General features: G+C 43.2%; 1 protein-coding gene across 2 annotated transcripts in view; it reads left to right on the plus strand.

Moving 5' to 3' along the window:
- Positions 1-20,530, plus strand: part of arhgap21b (Rho GTPase activating protein 21b) — a 29,935-nt gene that overhangs the window by 2,182 nt on the left and 7,223 nt on the right. For both annotated transcript variants that reach the window (XM_076144674.1, XM_076144675.1), the window contains exons 3-16: positions 6,649-6,834; positions 6,974-6,995; positions 10,115-10,207; positions 10,773-10,851; positions 10,942-10,996; positions 14,902-16,471; positions 18,216-18,362; positions 18,614-18,716; positions 18,825-18,870; positions 19,226-19,351; positions 19,437-19,736; positions 19,819-19,880; positions 20,019-20,164; positions 20,258-20,400. In XM_076144674.1, coding sequence (XP_076000789.1) covers positions 6,649-6,834; positions 6,974-6,995; positions 10,115-10,207; positions 10,773-10,851; positions 10,942-10,996; positions 14,902-16,471; positions 18,216-18,362; positions 18,614-18,716; positions 18,825-18,870; positions 19,226-19,351; positions 19,437-19,736; positions 19,819-19,880; positions 20,019-20,164; positions 20,258-20,400 — 3,078 coding nt within the window. The remainder of the gene's footprint in view (positions 1-6,648; positions 6,835-6,973; positions 6,996-10,114; positions 10,208-10,772; positions 10,852-10,941; positions 10,997-14,901; positions 16,472-18,215; positions 18,363-18,613; positions 18,717-18,824; positions 18,871-19,225; positions 19,352-19,436; positions 19,737-19,818; positions 19,881-20,018; positions 20,165-20,257; positions 20,401-20,530) is intronic.

A 20,530-nucleotide genomic window follows, 5' to 3' on the forward strand; every position in this document is an offset into this window, starting at 1 on the left:
ATTCTTTATATTGTATTGATATTCTTGAGTTTTTACATTTGTTACCAAAAAACAAACGACAGTAACACTTAAAAATAGCCATGTATAAACAACACACTGTTAGAGTTCACAATAGAGACTTTATCATCTCCACTGTCGCAGTATGTCAGGAATCATGCACCTTATGTTGTAAAGATAATGTGGCAATGCCCTGTTCCCCTCTTGTTTAAGTGACTTCAGTCTAATCATAACTACCACTTCTGAAACCAAAAATGTACACACATCCACAGAAAACAACCACTGTCTTTGTACAGGCATCAGTATGCGTTGCGTAAAATGTCACTTGAAGTTATGACTGGTCATCACATGACTTAGAGTGGAAGTGTAGGTTCTCATGCTCTACTCTCCACAACGCTTTGAGTTTTAGTTTTAGGGAAACGTGCTGTGGTGCAGTCAGTGGGATTCCTTCTTTGAGAGGTTTGAATCCTTCTAATCAGGCTACCACACACGCCCAATTCATGTGCTAATTTAGGGCCGGAAAGTCCCCGGTGTCTCTGGTGCTGGGATTTTTTGGAAATGATGACAGTGCAGATTTACAGACTATCGTAAGCAAGAGTTTTTCAACACTCCTTAATGTGTCAGTGGAAATAAATCAATATGATGCCCCTGCACTCTATTCTGGTGTTGTCATTTAAGTGAATCACCCGTGCCAAGTGGAAATGGGTGAGACCGTGACGTAGGCGTGCCTTTGTCATTATTCCCAAAGCAGGTTATAACGTGGGAGGCAGTAGCTAGTAGTAGGTAGTGCTTCCGCTTGGGAACCGGAGGGTTGCTGGTTCGAGCCCCTGCCGAGGTGCCCCTGAGCAAGGCACCGAACCCTCAATTGCTACCCCCTCTGCGAAGGGTGGTAATGTAATGTAAGTCGCTTTGGATAAAAGCGTCTGCCAAATGATCGTAATGTAATGTAATGTAATGTAATAAACATGCAGCTGGAATTACATGACGAGAATGAGCCCCTATTTTCACCATGAGGGAGACAGCATTTTGTCTGCCAAATGTTTTTGAATGTAGTTTTGTTTCCTGCATCATTCTGCATCACAGTAAATTGCGTTTTGTGACTGTGTCCTATTTGCGTTGTTTTACATATTTGACTTTGAAATACTGACGATGGCTCTGTTAGTACGTCCCTCTAGGACAGCTGTGATAACTACTTTTAACCATCCTCGCAAACATAAACTGTTGAGTCACCAGATAATGCGTTTAAAGAAAGATTTGAAATGAATAATGACAGTTTGAAGTTTAATACAGAAATCATTCGTTATGGGGTTGGCATTTTCTTGTTTGCCCTTATTTCTACTGGAGTGTTTGTCTGTTTTTTATCAGCTAAACACTATGTGGAATCCAAACACTGCAGCCGAATGATAAATCTCAGCATCAGGCAGTCAGTGTTGGCTTCATGTGCACAGCCTCTAGCATTCCTATGTTCAACAGATATCTCTTTCATATACACACTCTTAACCTGTGTTTGACCCGTTCATACGAGAGCGCTGTCATAGGTCAATCTGTGGTTGTCAGCGTTCACAGGCACTTGAGTCTGCAACTGTAGTTACATCACATACTAAATTACGAAATAGAATTATGCTGAATTAGATTAGACAACACAAATGGCAAATAAAGTAATATGTCTAGCATCTTTTGCACACTCTCTCTGGACTCATGTGCTCTCTGGTACTCTTTCAGTGTTATTCATGCAGTTTGTTAAACATGGTTGAAATGTCAGTCGCATTAAATTTAATTCTCATACACTTAACCAAGGCCAGGTGGCGCTTGACCTCTGTTCATTCAAGGTCGGGAGGTCATGAAACCAGATTGGATGGCATGCAATCTATCACTAGCATATATGACATGTGCGATGTGTTTACATTGCTTGTACTTTCTGTGGAGCAGTTAAAAACAATTCAAATCAGTTTTGCTATGGTGTTTGGCATTTGTACTCGATAAAGGCCAAACTGTATGTTTGTTGCATTCTGTACTCATTAACCGTATACAGGCATGGAATCAATAGGAGTCCATCACCGTTGTGTGAAACCATGTTGTTCATTTAGAAAATTTCAGACCTGTGCCCTTTTTCCATTCTTATGGTATTTACTCTGGCCACACCACAGAAATCAGAGTGGCCCTAAATTGATTATTGTTTTGGGTGTTGACGCATGATCCATATTTGGCATTAGCACTGTTGACAACCCTCCACCCCACACACACGCATGGTCTTGACCTCATTAAATCTCAGCATTTAATTGATTTAGGCTTTCTGCTATGAACATAAGCCTCCGCACAGGCATCATATGGCTAACTGATGACAATCGGAAGGGAAAATTGATCTTGAATTGGATTGAAGACGTCCGTTTGTTCCTGCTGCCTTGTGTCTGCAATGTCTCAGGGAAAATGTAGAGATAAGCTTTGACTCAATGTTCCCCCTTTGCTTATTTTCAGTGCAAAACACATTCGTGTCATATAACCTAAAGCTGATAGCTGTTTCCAATTGGGTGCCAGTGCTCAATAAATTCCTTTTTTAAAAGAGAGACATGTTTGGCCTACATGACAGTGGCATAAACAATTATTGCAACATTCTTCCAAAAAAAAAATCTTGAAATTCAATGATATTTGTCCACAAAGTAGGAGGGTAAGCAGAGGCATTAATAATTTCATCCTGTTAAATGCTGCCATGTGAGAACTGAGAACCCCAGTACCTGTTGAAAAGACATGGTTGAAGGCCTGAGTTTTCTGGGCCTCGGGTCATTGTCTACTTAACAGAGATGTTGGCCTATGGAGGGTGTACACAGCCATGTGACACATGTATCTCTATGTTCTTCTGTTTACCTGCAGGTGTTGAGTTTCAGTAGGAAAGCATAAGGTGCAAGAGATTTATGCTATCCCTCTACCTTCCCTCCCCCACACCATGTAGAGGACCTGACCAGTAAAAGACACTATAGGTTTACAACAAATCCGAACAATTTCCTCTTAACTCTTTTCAAACTGACAATAGTAGTTGGCATCCACCATTTTTTATTCCATGTTTTACAGAATCTATGCATTGGTTTTTATTTTTTGATGTAACATACAGATTTTAAATAGTGTAGAAATGAAAATGGCCTGGACACAATAATTGACACCCATTTGAAGTGATACCTAAGAATTGAACTGACATTTCAAGCAGACTTTTTCCTAAATTAGTATTGGATGAAAGAAAATGAGAGGATTGTGGTAAGCCATATCGACTTAGTGTTCACAGGAAAAAAATAACATCATCCCTACTATATGGATAAGGTTCAGTTAGGGGGTTGCTTTACTTTGTCACATACAGGGAGTCTTGAATCTGAATTTTGAAGCTACTCCAACAGGATAACAACCCTGAGAGGGGTACTACCTACCAGCCGAGATGTGTAGTAGTCTTGTTCGGAGATAAAAAATAGCTTGACTGGAGTGTTTGCTTTATAAGGCTGTGCTACACTTCTCTTGTTGAGGACACTCTTAACCACTAAATATGTAGGTATCACAGAACGGACCACACATCCACCGAGACAGTAATGATACTCTTAGCCTTCTGTTACGCTACAAGGCTGAAACGCCCTGACCCAACCAGTGGCCCTCTGCGTCATTATCTTAGGCTTTTCACAGTTAAGTGCTTGGTTTGAACTGGATGTGGTGTAGAATTTAGCAGCCCACAGAGAAGTAGTTTTCTTTCACATTTTAAGACTGTGTATTTTGTCTGAAGTGTTCAGGAATGATGTCATATTGTTCTTGTAATGTGTGTAATTTGGTGACGTGGGCAGAAATGACCTCGGAATAGTGGAAATTCCTTGTTTCTCTTTCAGTATGTATGTGGCTTCCCCCTCAACCTCTGATTGGTGTTTGTGCAGATAGCCGTGCGTGTAGTCACGCTACAACCTTTGAAAATGATCACACGCACCATGTATTTAACGTGTTACCTAACATATTAACACAAACAAAGTGTCATCTGTCAAGCAGGAATAGTTTTTGAACAGCATCATCTATTTATGTGCTCATTTGTTTTACACCAAGTACAGATGATGTGTTTGTGATTACAAGCTGAGTAGGATTCAGTACAAGGGCTAACCCTTTTAGTTGGAGAGCGTTTTAGGCTGATAGCCATTGCGCAGTGATTGTTGCCATACTGCATATCCCCTTTTTAAAACAGCAGAAACAGAAAAGAAAGCACCATCCTCTCATACGGTTGTTTCTTCTTGTTTTCCATTTGTTATTTTGGGAAGTGTTTCAGAGTCATCTGGCAGTTGCAATCACTGCTCCTGCTCTGAGACACAGGCCTGGTCACTATTCATTTCCCAGAGATATCCAGGGGGAAAATGCTCGCTGAAAATGTGCTCTCAGCTGCCTCACCCATTGCAAATATCAGTGTGGCATTCTGGTGATTCATAAAAGGGTGAGAGGCATTCATTTTTGAGCCGAGATGGTAGGTGTGTATTATGATGTGGGTGTGCCTTTCATTTGCCTTTTTTTCTTTATAGTTCCTTTTTTGGACAAGTAACTCCGCCATAGATTTTCTTTATCTAGGTAATTGGATATTATATGCAGCTATTAATATTCTGCCCTATCAGGTTTAAGCTGTAACCCCTCCCCCCTTAAATAAAAGCTGTTCTTTTCACATGTTCTGCTCACGGGGTGTGCCATTGCTATTCTTAAAATGCAAGCAGCAGTGTCTGGGTTTTATTAAACAGGAAAAGGGAGAACCGTGAGGGAAATGTGTGGCTGGAATTCATTGCTTGGTATGTCACCACAGCATCAACTATGCAAGTGGCAATGATAACCCTGCTTGGCATGTGTCTGTCTGGAGGCCCTTACCCCTTCTGTCAGTCTCATTTAAAGATCAGAGGGTTGGAAATTGCCTTGTGGACTGGCTGCTAAATCAGATCCTGTAGACTGGGATTGGCTCGCTCTGAGGACCCGAGGGGAGCCAGGCAGGCATCTGAAACATCCACTTGATCTATTGTCATATCACCACAAGTACTTCCCCGGTTATGAATTTGAATGTTTTCGAGGCGGGGGGGGGGGGGGCAGACCAACCAAGGGCTCAAACAGATGCACACTCCAATATTAAAGCCATAGTGTGGTGGAACCACCAAAGCTCTGTTAGATACAGTGAAACCTGTTCTGCGAGTTCTATCAAAGTACATGGGTGTCAGCTGCACCTGCAGCTGTGTTCCCAGTCCTTTACTCTCTATGCATAGTTGAAGTCTTTTTATCAGCTCAGCAGCTCAGGTTGCCTCTTAAAGAACTCTTTAATACCTAGGGTTTGCCATTTGTTCTCTCTTTTAGAAACATTGTTGTTAAGAAGAAGTACAATACATTCCACAAAGATGACAACAAAACGTGCTTTAACTTGGTACACACCTCCAGGCACACAACAGTTTTCTAATGAGCCATTGAGTCAGGGCATTTAGATGAACTCAATACTACAACACAATTTGTCTGTACTGCATTTAAAGGGAAGAATGTCATTAACCTGTATACTGAGTCCTATGTGCGGTTTACTTGATGTGCTGTGGAATCCCAGTATGAGGCGACTCCTCCCATTGAGGAAATACAAGCGGAGGTGACATACATATAGAAATCAATTTGCAATTGCATAATCTTGGTTTGTTATCCGAAGCTCTCTGACATTTGTAACGATTTCAGTTGTATAAGCTCTATGTGTTACCCTTGGAAAATGCAGTTGTTTCCCCTACAGTATAATTGAAGCGCATGTAAACATTCTAGTGGTGTATTGAATATTCATCCTAAAACATACTAAGAGCAACTGGAGGGGCTGCTCGTGGTTAAGCAGTGTGAACAAACTGTTGGTCGTGTTTGCTTTTTCAAATGTGGTTTGGCTTGTTCACTACTCCCTTCAGCAGTTGTATCAAGTGGAAGAGCATGTTAATCTTTCCGCCTCTGCTAATCTTAACCTCCATCTTAGACATTCACGTTTTAATATTAGCCTTAAATCGCTGTTGTCACACGTACACAGATCTGTTTAGCTGGTCAGTGTTACTGTCATATACTTGTGGGGAGTGGTGAACTACTGTGTTTATAAGTGTTCTCTCAGGTAATTAATTCTGATTTTCTGTTACTCAACACATCTGCCTGGGCAGAGATAGTGTAAATGCAAGCTCATCAAATTCCTCACATTGTGGGTGGAAGTTTGGGCTCCAGGGGGAGGGGGAGTGTTTGTTTGAGACAGGGTGAGGGGAAAACCTTTCACTAGTGTAAAAGAACAAGTCTGTTTGAACAGTGAGTTTTCTAAAAGTTGTACTAGAGCTGAGAATATGAGATGGGAGAATGTGTTAATGGGTTGGGGCGGGGGGGGCTGCACGTGTGATGGGCTACCACAAAGGCGCAAGGCTATAAATAGGCAGTAAACCCAGGAATGGGTGTCAGAAAGCCTGCAGCTTTCTGCTCTACACCAAAACAGTTTAAAAGGGATGGTGTGACTTGACTGTTAACACTGGAAAGCCACTAATATTCTTGAACAACTAATTATGTCAATGAACTAACCGATGATACCGATTGCGAGTGTACTGTAACTACCCCGTAAAGATCATTCTTCCTCTGTAATTCTTCACCATGCTCTGTCCTTCTCTTTCTATGTAGAATGAATCTCCAGATTGGAGCAGCATGGGTGATCATCCTGCAGCGCATTACCCAACTGAAGAGGAGGCGTTCGCTTGGCCAAGACCTAAAACACTGCGTTTACGCCGCACATCCCAAGGGTTTGGCTTCACCCTGCGGCACTTTATTGTTTACCCACCAGAGTCGAGCCTACACGGCGCCTTCCCGGTAAATATCAGGATTATATTATGGGATTATAGATACTGTGTAAAGATTCACTCTCTCTTTTTATTAACCTCAGTATTGTTTGTCTCACATAAAAAATGATATCCAGCTAAAGTCACAGTGTGTTGTCTTTCTTTTACAGGATGAAGATCATGGCCGCAGAGGTAAGCATAAAAACTTGCCTGTTTCTCTCAGCAATGCTGAATCAGTGCTGTGCCTCAGCCTTCTAATGACTCTTAATCCAGCCACTCTTTGGCCCCTTTTACTTCCTTATGCGGCGCGAACAATGCAGCTCCCATGTGTCGCTGACCTTTGTGGAGGCATGAAAGGTTTGGTCAGTGCCACCTGTTTCAGTCCTGCGCTGACCTACCTCTTCACATTGTTTCACTTTGTTGTTGTTGCTGCTTGTTGTCAGAAAGTGATGGCTTTGGTTTTTTTCCCTGGGGTAGTGCACGTTTAGTCCTCATCCCCTTTTGTTAGGCCCAGTACATACAATTTAGTTTTTCTGTCTTAATGAGGATAAAACCAGACATCCAAACGTGTGGAAAATAACATTAAAGACGGTATAAATTGTACTGCGTAATTGTACTGCGTGATTTGTCTGTTGTTTCCGTCTTATCTTGTTTTCATCCTGAAATTGAAAAGAGGAAATCTGCGCTCCATCCTGCAGACAAAATTGCTTTCCAATATGCAGAATGAACACACTAGAAAAACCTAGTTGAAGAACATTTCCCCCACAGCCAGCATGCCCTGCTTGAATTATTAAATTGTCTTGTTTTCACCAAAACGGCAAGTGAAAGATACAAGCAGTTCATTGTACGTTACACATCACATTTTACTAAATTGGGTATGGCACGACATAGTGGATAATATGCCACAATAATACTTGAGTAATTGTTGATAACAGAGGAAGGCCCCACCAAAAGAATGTATAACCTTGAAAGTTCCATATATTTGATAGAGATGGCACCTAAATCCATTCCTCAGCTCTCTGTCTCTTTGCATGTTTATTTATGTTTCACCTACTCACTCCAACACTGCAGCAGACTTTTAGCCTGGAGCCTCACAGCCTGTCTGAGTACGCTGGAGAATATTAAAGAATTCTGGCTGTTGCATAATGCTGGACAGGCTCAGGGACTTGTAAGGCACCAAGCCAAACTTTAAGGGAAACGACAACAACCTAAGATGATCTCCAGCCAAACTGGCCATGCCTGAATACAGTGCAGCACCGCTATCAAGGACCTTATTGTCTTAGAGTCTGCAGCTTCCCTGAATACAACTGGGAGAAGTTAGTTTGGGTGCCTTTTGATTTAATGTTCTGCTGTTGCCTCTTCAGCTAAACATGAACTGCCTTTCCTATAATCATCAATTCTACTCTATCCTATGGCATAAGTGCTCAGTGTGTGTTTGTGTGTGTGCATGTGTACCCACGCATAGTTGCTCTGAGTTGGATTTGAGACTGCAGGGTTACAGACATGGTCAGTTTGCTGACATAACAGTTCAGCAACACAGTAGGAAGGGAATTCCTGTTTTAAATGTGCTACTATGGAGGTTTCCCACCCAGACAGTTATTTATTGGTGGATTTATGCAGTTTGGCCTGATGCAGCCAGATGATTTATTTCAGATCTTACTCACAAATTAGGTTTTTGGTGAAGAAGTCTTAATTAGTATTCCACTGAGTGAGCATAAACACAAGCCAAATTTAGCCAACAGGCAAATCACTTTGAACAGTTTGTCTGTTGGAAAGTGTACTATCTATATCTGATTTGTCTGTTTGTGTGGCTTTGTTTGGACACTGTAAAGAAGTGGAATTCATTCACAAAGAACTTGTTTGCATTGACTCCTTGATTATCCGATTTGTTTTTCTGTAAAATTATGCAACGTTAAACAGGCAGGAAAGCAGCTGAAGGCTCAATGTATGTGTAAATGTTTATGGTGGCTCATGTATGAATTCAGCCCGAGCAGTAACGACAGAGGTGCAGTTCTACATTTTGCCACTAGAGGAGGCAGGTCACAGTAATGTAGCTGTATAAATCTCCTGTTGGGATATTACATAATACCAATCCCCAGGATGTGATTCTGCATGTGTGGAATAGATGGAAAAATGGATGTATGCCTGTCTTTATCAAGATTTAGGATTCCTACCCTTGCACAATGTCTGGTAGCTCATATTAAGCTGTTAACGCACAGCATGTTCCTATAAACGTGCAAAAGTGTTGTTATAATATCGATATCAAAAATGTCCCATCTGTCCCATGGTCACACGTCATTAGCTGATGTTCCTTATTGTCTCCTCGTTCTCTCCCTTTTTGAAGATGGATGACATTCAGAGAGCCATGCCCATTTCATTAAACCCATTGACTGCACTCAGTTTTTGGATTCTGTAATGCCTGCTCTGGTATATGCTTTTGATCCTCTTTAGTGTCTGTGGCATCTTGTACTGACTCACCAACAGAGTGTTAACTACTCAGAAAGGATTTTAGCCACACTTGTGCTGTGCCCAGAGCTATTTCTCAGTTTATAAGGAAAGTGTGGGAGTTGTGCAGCTGAGCACACTGTCACTCTACCTTCTCCCAGTCTCTTTCTCTCACCCCCTCAATCTTTCTTTTCTTCCTTTTCTGCAGCCATGCAGCTGCTAGGAAACAGGAGCAGCATGAGCAAACAGGTTTTCCTCTCTTCAGTTGCATTTATCCACCTCCCTAAAACCCTCACTTTCTCCCTTGTCTCGACGAATCAGCTATCACCTCTTTTTAAGATTGTGGCCTGTCATTGGTCAGAACAGTCTGTTATGCTGTCATTTTGGCGATTCTCTCACGTCCTCCAAACCCTTTGACAAACCACCCAGTTTCTCTGTCTCGTTTTCATACACACTCACTTCTCACCCTAAATGTCAAGGAACAATTTACTGCACAGTCTGGTAGCCATTAAAAAGGTTTTGTTGTTTGTCTTTCAGGTTTACTCTCTGTTTTAGTGAGGGTTTGTCTATTACCCTGCAGTTGTATAGTTGATGGAATCACAATTGGAAGTTCTTCAACAGGGTCCTTGTTTGCTTGCCTCAGTTAGTGTAAGCACAGGAAACAAAGCCTGAGACCCGCGCCTGTTTTTTTTACCCCTTTGGTGATGCTCTTTGCTGCTGTCCATAAATAATTTTTTACCCAATGAAAGGGCAACTTTCAGGAGCAAGGATTACACTAATCTACCTAACATTTCACTGTATGCTTTTGTGTTTGGATTGTATCTGCTTGTATAATGAATACTAACTGACTGTTATTTCATGACCAGGGAGACAACGAAATAAGCTTGAACCAATGGACACCATCTTTGTGAAGCAAGTGAAGGAAGGTAGCTCCGCTCATGGAGCTGGACTTTGCACTGGTAATAATGATTCTCAAAACTATTTATTTTGGACATCAGGGCCTTGTATAGTAGGAAGTTCTACATTTTCAGCATCCTGGGTATGATCCTGTAAATTAAAGAAGTCCTCTATATAAGCTGTTGTTTTTTAGTGTTACAAGTGTATATGCAAACATGCAACTATTCTCAGTGCCACACTGCCCTAAAACTAGTTCCTCTGTGAAACAAAACATTAGTCATGACATGTAGATATCTGGAAGCATTCATTTAGATTTCTTTATTTGATGTTGCGCCCTCAGCACAGGCACTGTATACGCAGGTGACTCATCCTAGGCTATTTGTTTTTCTAATTCACCCTCTGGCTGCTGAAGGTATGCTACCTGCTGCTTCCCAATAATATAAACAGCTTTTGGTTCCTTGTTAACCTGCTGTTACTCAGCACCTTAACCTGAAGAGGCACACATATCAAAACTTTGATTTTGATCCAATAAAGTATACAAATCTAGTCGCACTGAATAACACAAAAGTATTATGTGCATGTAAGCTTACTAACTTAAAGTACATTAACATACTTTTTGCCTTCCAGGTGACCGATTAGTGAAGGTTAATGGAGCAAGCATCATTGGAAAAACCTATTACGATGTTATAGCTTTGATCCAACATAGGTGAGATTTCATATAATTTATCAGAATTCCTTCCCGGTCAGTTTGGGCATTCTTTCTATTTAAAGTATTTTTCTTGTCTTTCCTTTGCAGCGATGACATTCTCGAACTTTGTGTCATGCCAAAAGATGAAGATATATTACAGCTGGTAAGTTTCTCTTTCCAGAAATTATGCTTCCCTTCACATTACAAAATACCATAAAACAATAAATGCACTTTCGTTCACACATTTCACAATGTTTGCAACCGTGTGCGTATAGCACTCAGAGAGCAGCTCTCTATCAAGGAGTACATGTTTGCACAGCACTCATAAGATGCAGGCAGCCCGCTTGTCCCATCAGAGTTTCTATCTAGGCCTCCTAACCAGGCCAGAACAGCCTGTCCTGCAAAACCGTACTGGTACTTGGAGAAGTGGCCTCATTGGATGTTGTCTGTTGCACAGACAGATATTTAGCCCAGTATAAGTTGAATGTTTAGACCTGTGCTTCTGGAAGGGTCTATGCTTGCTTTTGAGATTAGAGGTTTGTTTTATCCTGCACAGTCCTACAAAGAGACCTACATTAAGAAGCAACATTTAACTATCAAGAGCCACCATGAGTTGTGCAGTGTTTTTGCTATATTTGCTTAAAATGGATCTATAACACTTGTGAGTCATACTAAATGGCTTTAGTTTTCTGAAGTTATACACTTGCGTGTTTGTAAGGGGCTTTAGACTTGCACAGTGCATCAAATCTGTCATCAAGGTAACAGTAAGTAGATACATTTTCAATTCCATGACAGCTTGTAGTAAGGCAGGTCAGCCATTCGGTTGTTGCTAATGCATCAGATGCATCACAACATCGGTGGCATATCTTGCGGTTTAAGGAGTCATGCTGGCAGTCTTGGCTTCAATCTATGTCAGGAGTAAAACAAACAAACAATGTCTCACCACTTGACTCGTTGAGTTGATTAAGTACTGCTGGGGTCACAGTACACCAGCTATAGAAAGTTCCAAAGTGTCTGTTATGTCACATGACCATGGTGCAACCAAACAATACCTTGTGAGATGATTGGCTGTTTGCATGTTACTCAAGGGATATGAGTATCTATGAGCCAGTGACTGAGCACGCTTGGTGTCTGTTCATGCAACCAAACTCGTTATTTGATAAACGCCTTCCTGGCAGTTTGCATTTAATGCATTTAAGTAGAAGTATCTAACATTCTATCCTTGCATATCGCATATCGCCCAGGCCTAGTAAGAGCTTCAAAGCTCTGTGCAATTCACATCTCAGCATTAACATTTTATGGATGCTTCGAATAGCTAGCATGCATTCTGCACATTCAGAAACGTAAATGTGTACTCGTACATTCTGCACATTCAGAACGTGGAGGTGCACTCATCTGTTCCATATCTGCAGCAAATCACAGTAAGTGCTCTGTCAGGATGTTCAGGAATCCTTTCCCAAGAGCTTACTGTGATCTGACAACCAATTTATGAATTATATGATGAAAGAGCTGGGCTGTTTGATTCACCAGAAAGTTTCCCTGTGGATCCTTTATGGCCACATTGATTCATCATAATTGATTGAATTAAGTATTAAGGAGTTTGGTATCCATACAGTTTGTTTAATTGCACTCTATTTACTATGCATTGTAATAGGACCCTCTGTTAAACAATAGACAGAAATCATTAATGGAAGACTTTAAAATGGTGGTATTAATGCTTCATATTGTGACTTCATTGTCGGTCGATATCAATTCAATCAAAACATCAAATCCACTTACATCTCTACTTCCTTTTACCATTTGTTCTTTTTCTCCTCTCTCATATTCAATTACATGTCACTCCACTCCAGTTCTGCCAGTGAATCACTCTGGTTGGACTCTGTTCAGAACATGTGATATGATAGGTACCACTGGCCACAGTAATTGGCCAGTGGCCACACAAAAGATAACTATTAATAGAGACAGGAAGACAGATGAGGGTTGTCCATAAGAACAAGAGGATTATCAGAGATGCTAGCAGGATGGCATTACACTGTGGGAGGCAGCACACACTTGACTGCTTAGAGACAGGCAGCAGTTGCTTAGCAAAGAGACCGAGTGTTCTGGGAGGAGAAAAGGGAGGAACTGTACGATAGCAAAGCAGAGGAAATACCGAGCGGCAAAGAGGGACGGCATGAACGATGAGATGAAGCCAGTCAGAGTCAGCTGACTGCACTGTGTTTTGAACAGGTTGATGCTGAGGAAAGGGAAGGAAGAGGGAGGAGTGGGAGGGGGAGCTGTACCATCTGAGCTGAATGTATAATCAGCAGCTGCTGTTTCTGTCATGTGAGCGTTAGCAGAGAGAGGGAGAGAGGGAGCCATAGACTGGAGGCACCTTGTTCAGTGAGCGTAATATTCTGGCTGAAGATGGATAGAGCCATGGAGATGTAACAGCAGTATGGGAGGCAGGCTTCTGCTTTGCCACCTCACCCAGGACACACGGGCACGGGCAGGTTGTAACGTGGCAACCCCTGCTTTAAGTCTGCTGCCTCTTCATCCCTCTGTATTGCTGCAGCAGCTCTAGTATATTTTTAGCATGTCAAGCCCAGGCATCGGCGTGCCTGTTTCACTTTCTTTGCTCTCCCAGTCTGTTCTTTTTTTATGGTGTGAGGGGTTTTGTTCAACTGGCTTCTTTTTTTTTTTTTTTACCTTCCCTGATTTCTTAATGCACTTATTTTCTCTTGCTATAATGGCCGCCTTTTTCTCTGGAAACTACCAATCTGGTAAGCAAACAACAGACTTGGTAGCCACTTGACATGCTGTGCTTGCTTATCTCATTTTGCATTTGATGTGCATGTTGTCATTGGACAGGCTTCATGTAAGGCTTCATGTGTTACACCATCGCCCAGCTCAGTGGTAGTGATTGTAAGCCTGTGGAAATGGCTGATGCACTCATGCCTGCAGTACCTGTTACATTAGGCACTATAACTGTCATCCAGCTGGCACCTTGGAGGAACCTCGCCCCTTCTTCATCCTCCATAGCAGATGTCATTAGAGTGACCTCTGAACTCGCCTGCACATTCATGCTTTAAAAGGGAGGGACACATTCTGCCATTGATCACCACGTCACACTCGGCTTTATGTAAGATTGTGAATTGACACCAGGTAGCAAGATCAAAGTCCTCATACCTCATCTTATCCCTTTTGAAATTATTTTATACACATTGGAATTACATAATTTTGATATTAGAGCAAACCCATATCTTAGATTTTGAATTGATCAATACGCTTTGTGTTGGCATCAGTAGTGAAGTAATGTCTGTGACTGCCAGACCTCGACAGATTATCAAGCTGGTTAAATATAGCACTTTCACTATGAGGAAATTGTGGTCTCATGCCTGCCACAGGATATTGCCGGTCCTATCAGTCTGAGGTGTGTAAATAGAGACACAGGTCCTTCTTACCGTACATGCATGTATGTTTTCACAACGTTTGTGTATTCAAAGTGTCAAGTGTTGGCCACTAAAATGCCTTAACACAATCTGTGTAATGGTGGTTGTCTGATGTTGATGACTTTATTTTGGCTTAAAATGTGACGGTGTGACTCTCACCAGGTTTGCTTATGGCATGAATTTAGTAGTTGTAGATGTTCACCCATCTTGGAGGTTTATTGCCGTACCATTGTTAGTTTGTTTTGTGATTTTTAGGAGGCAGGTTTTTGGAGAAAGTCTGTCATTTAAACATTGTCATGATTCATTGATTTGTTAGAGAGGAATGTTTTCTCCTTCAGGTCATATTGTTACTCTTGTGGTTCTCGGTATTCCGTCATGAAGCAGTGAACATTACCATGAGAACTCTAAATCCTTAAATAAGGAGCAGATGAACACTACTGACACTCCTGAACTGCTAACGCCTCCGCTCACTCATACTGCAACATGCACTGCCCACACACATGCATCCAGTAGCATTTATGATATCACGATGACTTCTCTCCAAGCATCTAGTAGCACACTGTTGAATATTACACACACTTGCAAATGCCCCTTGTCCTAAATGTATTGTAACACCGCGTTGTTGCTCTCTCCCTAGGCTTACTCCCAGGATGCCTACATCCGTAGCCACAGTACCTACAGTGGAAATGCTCGTCACATTCCTGAACCACCCCCTGTGTGCTACCCCAGAGTAGACTGTAAGCCTGTGGCCATGGCCCAGGCAACAGACACAGTGGGGCAGGTGAGCCAAGGTCCAGCAGTCCCTCCTGACCATGGGTACCGCAAGGAGATCACCGTGCCACCATCTCCCTCTCCCCAGTTATATCCAAAAAGCCAGATGGCAGTGTGCATGCGAAACGACAGTGTCAGGACTGTGGTGGTTCCTCCTGATGCAGCCCATATGGGCCGCATGGGTCCAGCACATAGGATGGACTATATGGACCCTGTCTTTCTCACAGGGAGGCCTGGGTCCTTAGCTCAGTATCCACAGCCACGAAAGCCTGATGTCTATCCCACTGGCCCAGGAGCGTTTTCTTATGGAGCTCCAGCACCTCACTACCCAGGCAACCACCAAAACATTGATTGGCGCACTTACCAAACGTACAGGGAATACATTGATAACAAAGGAATCCATTCTCATGCCAGTCGGACTATCCAGGAGAGGCTGGACAGCCTGCGAGGTGCCAGTCAGAACTCCTTCAATGCCTCTCACCACGTTCCCCGTGGCGGCTGGGGGGATTCTAGGGGCTTACGACGCAGGAGCACCTCACATGACCGGTCCTACCAAGGCCCTCCAGTCCACTTTTCCACACGCAGTGCCTCACAGGACCGCATGTGTGGGTCAGAGCGGAATGGCCATGTGAGGAACTGGCCCCCTCGTAGTGCGTCCCAAGATGGCCTTATCCACAAAGCCCGGGCACACTCCGTAGACTATGTTGAACATGTAGAGATTGCACGACCCGTAGAGAGGAGAGGAGGTCATGGAAGAGCAGAACAAAGTACCAGGCCGAGCAGACAGTCGATGCCCAGACAGGCTGCGGTCTACAGGCCTCCTGTTGGATATAGCGGCGGGATGAGAGGGGCACCAAAATCTACTATGTACACTAAAGGATCGGAGGCTCTTCAGACTCGCTCCTCACCCATGCTCTCAGAAAGGCCCTCTCATTTTGGAAAGAGTTCAAGTGCAGAACATTCACTTGCTGACCAAAGAGCTCCACTCAAAGTTTATCATGTTGGACGCACTACTCAACAAGGCCAGGGCAAAGCTCGTGCTGAAACCATGCAGCCTGTGGAGGAAAGCAGAGAATCAGCAATTTTAGGGCAGCGCTCTTCTTCCTGCACCACCCCGAAGCAGATGCCCCAGAGGCCCGGCATCCTCAAACCCTCCCTTCCAGAACCTAAGAGCCACATGAATGGACGGAGCCCTACACAGGCCGGAGTGGTTTTGAGAGAGAAGCCGCCATCTGGAAAGAACCCCAGCCCTCTTCGTCAGCCTTCCTACATCCTGGCTGTAGGCGACGAAGGGGAAGATTCCACGCCAGGCGTGGTGGCATGCTGGCTTCCCAACGACGCACGGCGAGAGATGCACATCCGCCGTCTGGAGGAACAACGTCATACCTCTTGCTCCAGCAACCTGGACGAGTCGCTGGACTCCATTCCATTCATCGGTAAGAGAACAATCAGCTGTAAGCCTTGCCTGTCTTGAGTTGTCATGGCAACGGGAGCAGGCAGTACTAGCATGAGACAGACTGGGAGAGCTGATTGTTAAAGGCAGTAAAAGGGACTACAAATGTATATAGGCATGGAAACCATGAAGATGTATATCCTGAAGATTAACTGACTACTTGTGCTTGACTGTTAATATGAAAGCTATCAGTTGTAGCGTGTGTTATCAGTGTGTATATAGTGCTGGTGTTTCTTGAATGTTAGACATAGCCAGGGTGAAATGAGGACAGCTTCAGCCTTTTGGAATGTGTTGCTGCATGTGTTTTCTGGGATGTTGTGTCTTCAGAACGTAATGGTCAGTAGTCTACATTCACGCCTGTCTTTGATGGCTGATCTACTTACAATTTTGGAGGGATTTTAAAGGACAGTTTGTACTTTGCAGGTAGACTGTATGGAGGAACTAGGTCACAGGCAGCAATAGCTCTGGAGGTTTTTAGTATGGCCCAGGAGAGAGAAGTTAGTTTTGTAGTTAAATTTGGATCTTGTGTATTATTTCCATACCAAGTTTTAGACCTAAATTTGCTGTGAGTATAAATGCTTGCATGTTATTTCTCTTTATACTGGAGATTTGGACTACACACTCCTGTACCGTGGTGTATAAAGCGGCCTTACACCAGTGGTTCTGCCTCGTGTGATGGGTGTAATGTCGGGTTGTGAGCAGGCCAGACGGGCCAGGTGCAGACAAAGCCTGCAGTGACAGTGATAATACAGCAACACCACCATTCTGGGACTGGTGCCCAAGCCCAGGAGAACAGAGCGCTGTTTGAACAAGCCTCTGGGCTTCCATCAATAGCTTGTTTGAAAGACCACTGGTCCTGGCTTTAGTCATGTGAGGTCAGCCTATGCTCCCGTTGCCCAAATTATGGGTCATTTTAGCTGGAGGTCCGTACACGTCATATTAGCATCTGTTTCAGCGGTAATGCTAAACACCATGTTAAATATTGCTTCCTTGTCACTGTGTTGCTGGTGGACAGGTGTGGTCTGGGACAGCATCCTTGAAGGGTGGTAGTCCAAATTAATTTGTGTGGTGCTTGCTAGACGTATGAGCACTAGTACCAGCAGCTGCAAGAGACCTGTTTATTTCATTTGATTTATGTATGCCTAATGCAAAAGTGCACTGCTTTGGAATTTTGTATGTCTGTTAAAGTTGATGTATGAATCATAGAATAGAAAAGATTGATCACCTGGTACTTTGTAGAGAGTAGAGGAAGTTCAATGCCTTTGAAAGTTTTACTGCTCAGCAAAGTTCCAGATAGGTACTTTTGGGTGAAACAGTCACACCCTGTACACCGCTTGTGTACAGGATTGAACTAGGGCAGTAACTTTTAAAATGAGTCCCATGGGTCCCTTGGCTGCAGAGAGCAGCATTGTACTCTGAGCTGTTTTAGCTGTGAAGTGCCAAGAGTGGGCAGAATGCTTAGTTAAGTTAAAAAACTTCCTTCTTTTAAAAAACATGTCAAAGGCTGATCAGTTCTCCCTCATCTGTGTTGACAAGACTTTAGTTTTTTTACCTCACAGATGACGTTTGAAATTGTTATTTGTTTTGTTATATCAGGCTTAGTGTTGACTGTGTTTTAAACAATTAGAGACATGAATCGTATATGAATAATACTGTGATGTATGTGACTTGAGTTGTGCAGCTCCATAGTGCAGAATGTAAACATGTTGTTGTTGTCGTCATTGCAGATGAGCCAGCCAGCCCCGGTGTCGATCGAGAGACCACTCCTATTCCAGCCTCGGCTGTCATATCTGGTGCACCATCCATAACTACAGCCTCCCCCAGTCTAGATTCTCCGTGCCCTCCCATTCGCCGGCAGCTGTCACATGACCAAGGTAAACAGCATTGGTGGATGATGGAGTCTCTGGGTTCTCTCCAGAATCCCTTCAACAGCTACACTGTACATGAATGAAGCGTTTCTTTATTTTGAACCTATTTTTAAGATTTATAAACACAAAATGTATAATAATAATACAAAAAAAGCAAAGCTTTGCATTTTTAGAAAATGATAATGATTATGTCTGTTGTGGTGATGTGGTTTGTGATCTTTAAATACATTTTTTTTTTATATTGTCTCTGCTGTCAGAATCCCTAAGAAGTGCGTTGCTGGAGTCCGACTCAGCCTCTAAAACAGAGAGGTCCAAATCCTATGATGAGGGTCTCGATAATTACCATGAGGAGGCGGGCAGGTGAGTGCACATCAGGAAAGGTCTTGTCTGTTTGAAACTCATCTACTTACGGTGTCTCTCATTTTATATCTGCCCTTTCCCCTCTCCGTTTTTCCTTCTTATCTTAAGCCGATCTTCCAGTAAGCACATGCCCAGCCTGAGGGGCCTGAGAAAAGTGAGTAACTATCTTGAAGTCATGCTTAATATTCATAAACACAAGTGTTTGGGACGGTGACACAGTGGCATTAAAATGCAACTGGAGTAACCAGATAGTATCCAATCACACTGACACACGTGAACAAAATTCACTGCACCAAAGACATTGGAGGTGAATTGAACGATTGCATATACTTGGGATTTCTGATGGAAAAGGAAGCAAATCAAGCCATTTGTAAGATATCTGTAATTTGCCAAAAACACTGCGCTTGTGCAGCGTTTTTCTATTTTTCTTAAGCAATTGGGATGTTGCAGACTGTTCTGAAGATGGTCCCACTCATGTCCCCGTCATTAAATGTTTCATGTATTCACAGGCTCTGGATGGGCATAAGCCCCCTGGGGATTCAGGATCAAGGAGAGACTCTTCCTCAGATGTCTTTGCTGATTCTTGCAAAGAAGGCTTGCTCACCTTTCGCCAACTAAGTACAGATAAAAATAAGGTATGCAGACACACCTCTACTTTCGCTAAGTGCCAGTTAAAGTCACCTGGCTGTTTTGATCTGACTGTTCCTCTGTCTTCTGCAGCGTGTTGGCGGAGGAATTAGGTCATGGAAGCCTATGTATGCAGTTTTAAAAGGCCACTCCCTCACCCTGTACAAAGACAGGAAGGATGCACTGTATCATGCCTCCTCGCAACCTGAGGAGGAACCCCTGCAGATCAGTATCAAGGCCTGTCTGATCGACATCTCCTATAGCGATACAAGGCGCAAAAATGTGCTGCGGCTGACCACCTCGGACTGCAAGTACCTGTTCCAGGCTGAAGGGAGGGATGACATGCTTGCCTGGATTAGATTCATTCAGGAAAACAGTAACCTAGATCAAGAGGTGTGTTCAAGCAAAAGTCAACCCTACAGTGCAAAGAAAGGAACACTGTCTTGACCCGATTTTGTTTTTACCGTGATTTCAGAATGCTGCTGTAACAAGCCAGGACTTGATCAGTCGAAAGATCAGAGAGTACACCATGATGAGGTACGCACACCTCCACGTTGCCCCCTGCAACACAACTACAGTACTAGATTATGAATTGAAATGTATGCTGAGTGAATCTTGATATTTATGAATTATATGTGGTCTTTTCTTTTCTTGAAAACATTTGTCCTGGATCAGTGCCCCCAGCAGCAGGTCCGAACCTTCCCCAAAAACCTCCCGTCAGTCCATCAGCATCAAGCAAGCCTTCCTGGGAGGTAGAGCAGACGGTCGGGTCCTCAGCCCCCATTCACCCAAATCAGGGGACGAGCGGAGGGCCCTTAGAGGTAAGAGCACCAGGCTGGAACTACAGGCTTTAGCAGTCAGTGCGCCTGGAAAGCAATTCTGAGCATTTTCCTATTCTATTTGCACCACGACAGATGACGCCAGTCCACCACGAGACAGAGCTACTTGGAAAATTGGCATCGCAGGGATCATGAGAAAACCATTTGAGAAAAAGCCCCCTGCTGGGATCACGTTTGGGGTGCGGCTGGACGACTGCCCACCTGCACTGTGTAACAGGGTACGTGTCACATGTTTGAGAGAATATGTATTCCAGTGTACAGATGATGGAGGCTATACACGGCAATTCCACTCAAAGTCCTTATATAAATATATATTAGCAATACAGCTGGAATAGACACAAAACACAA

This window comes from Genypterus blacodes, unplaced genomic scaffold, assembly GCF_046128005.1.
Source record: "Genypterus blacodes isolate CSIRO-AG114 ecotype Tasmania unplaced genomic scaffold, CSIRO-AGI_Gbla_v1 ptg000029l_1, whole genome shotgun sequence".
NCBI lineage: Eukaryota > Metazoa > Chordata > Actinopteri > Ophidiiformes > Ophidiidae > Genypterus > Genypterus blacodes.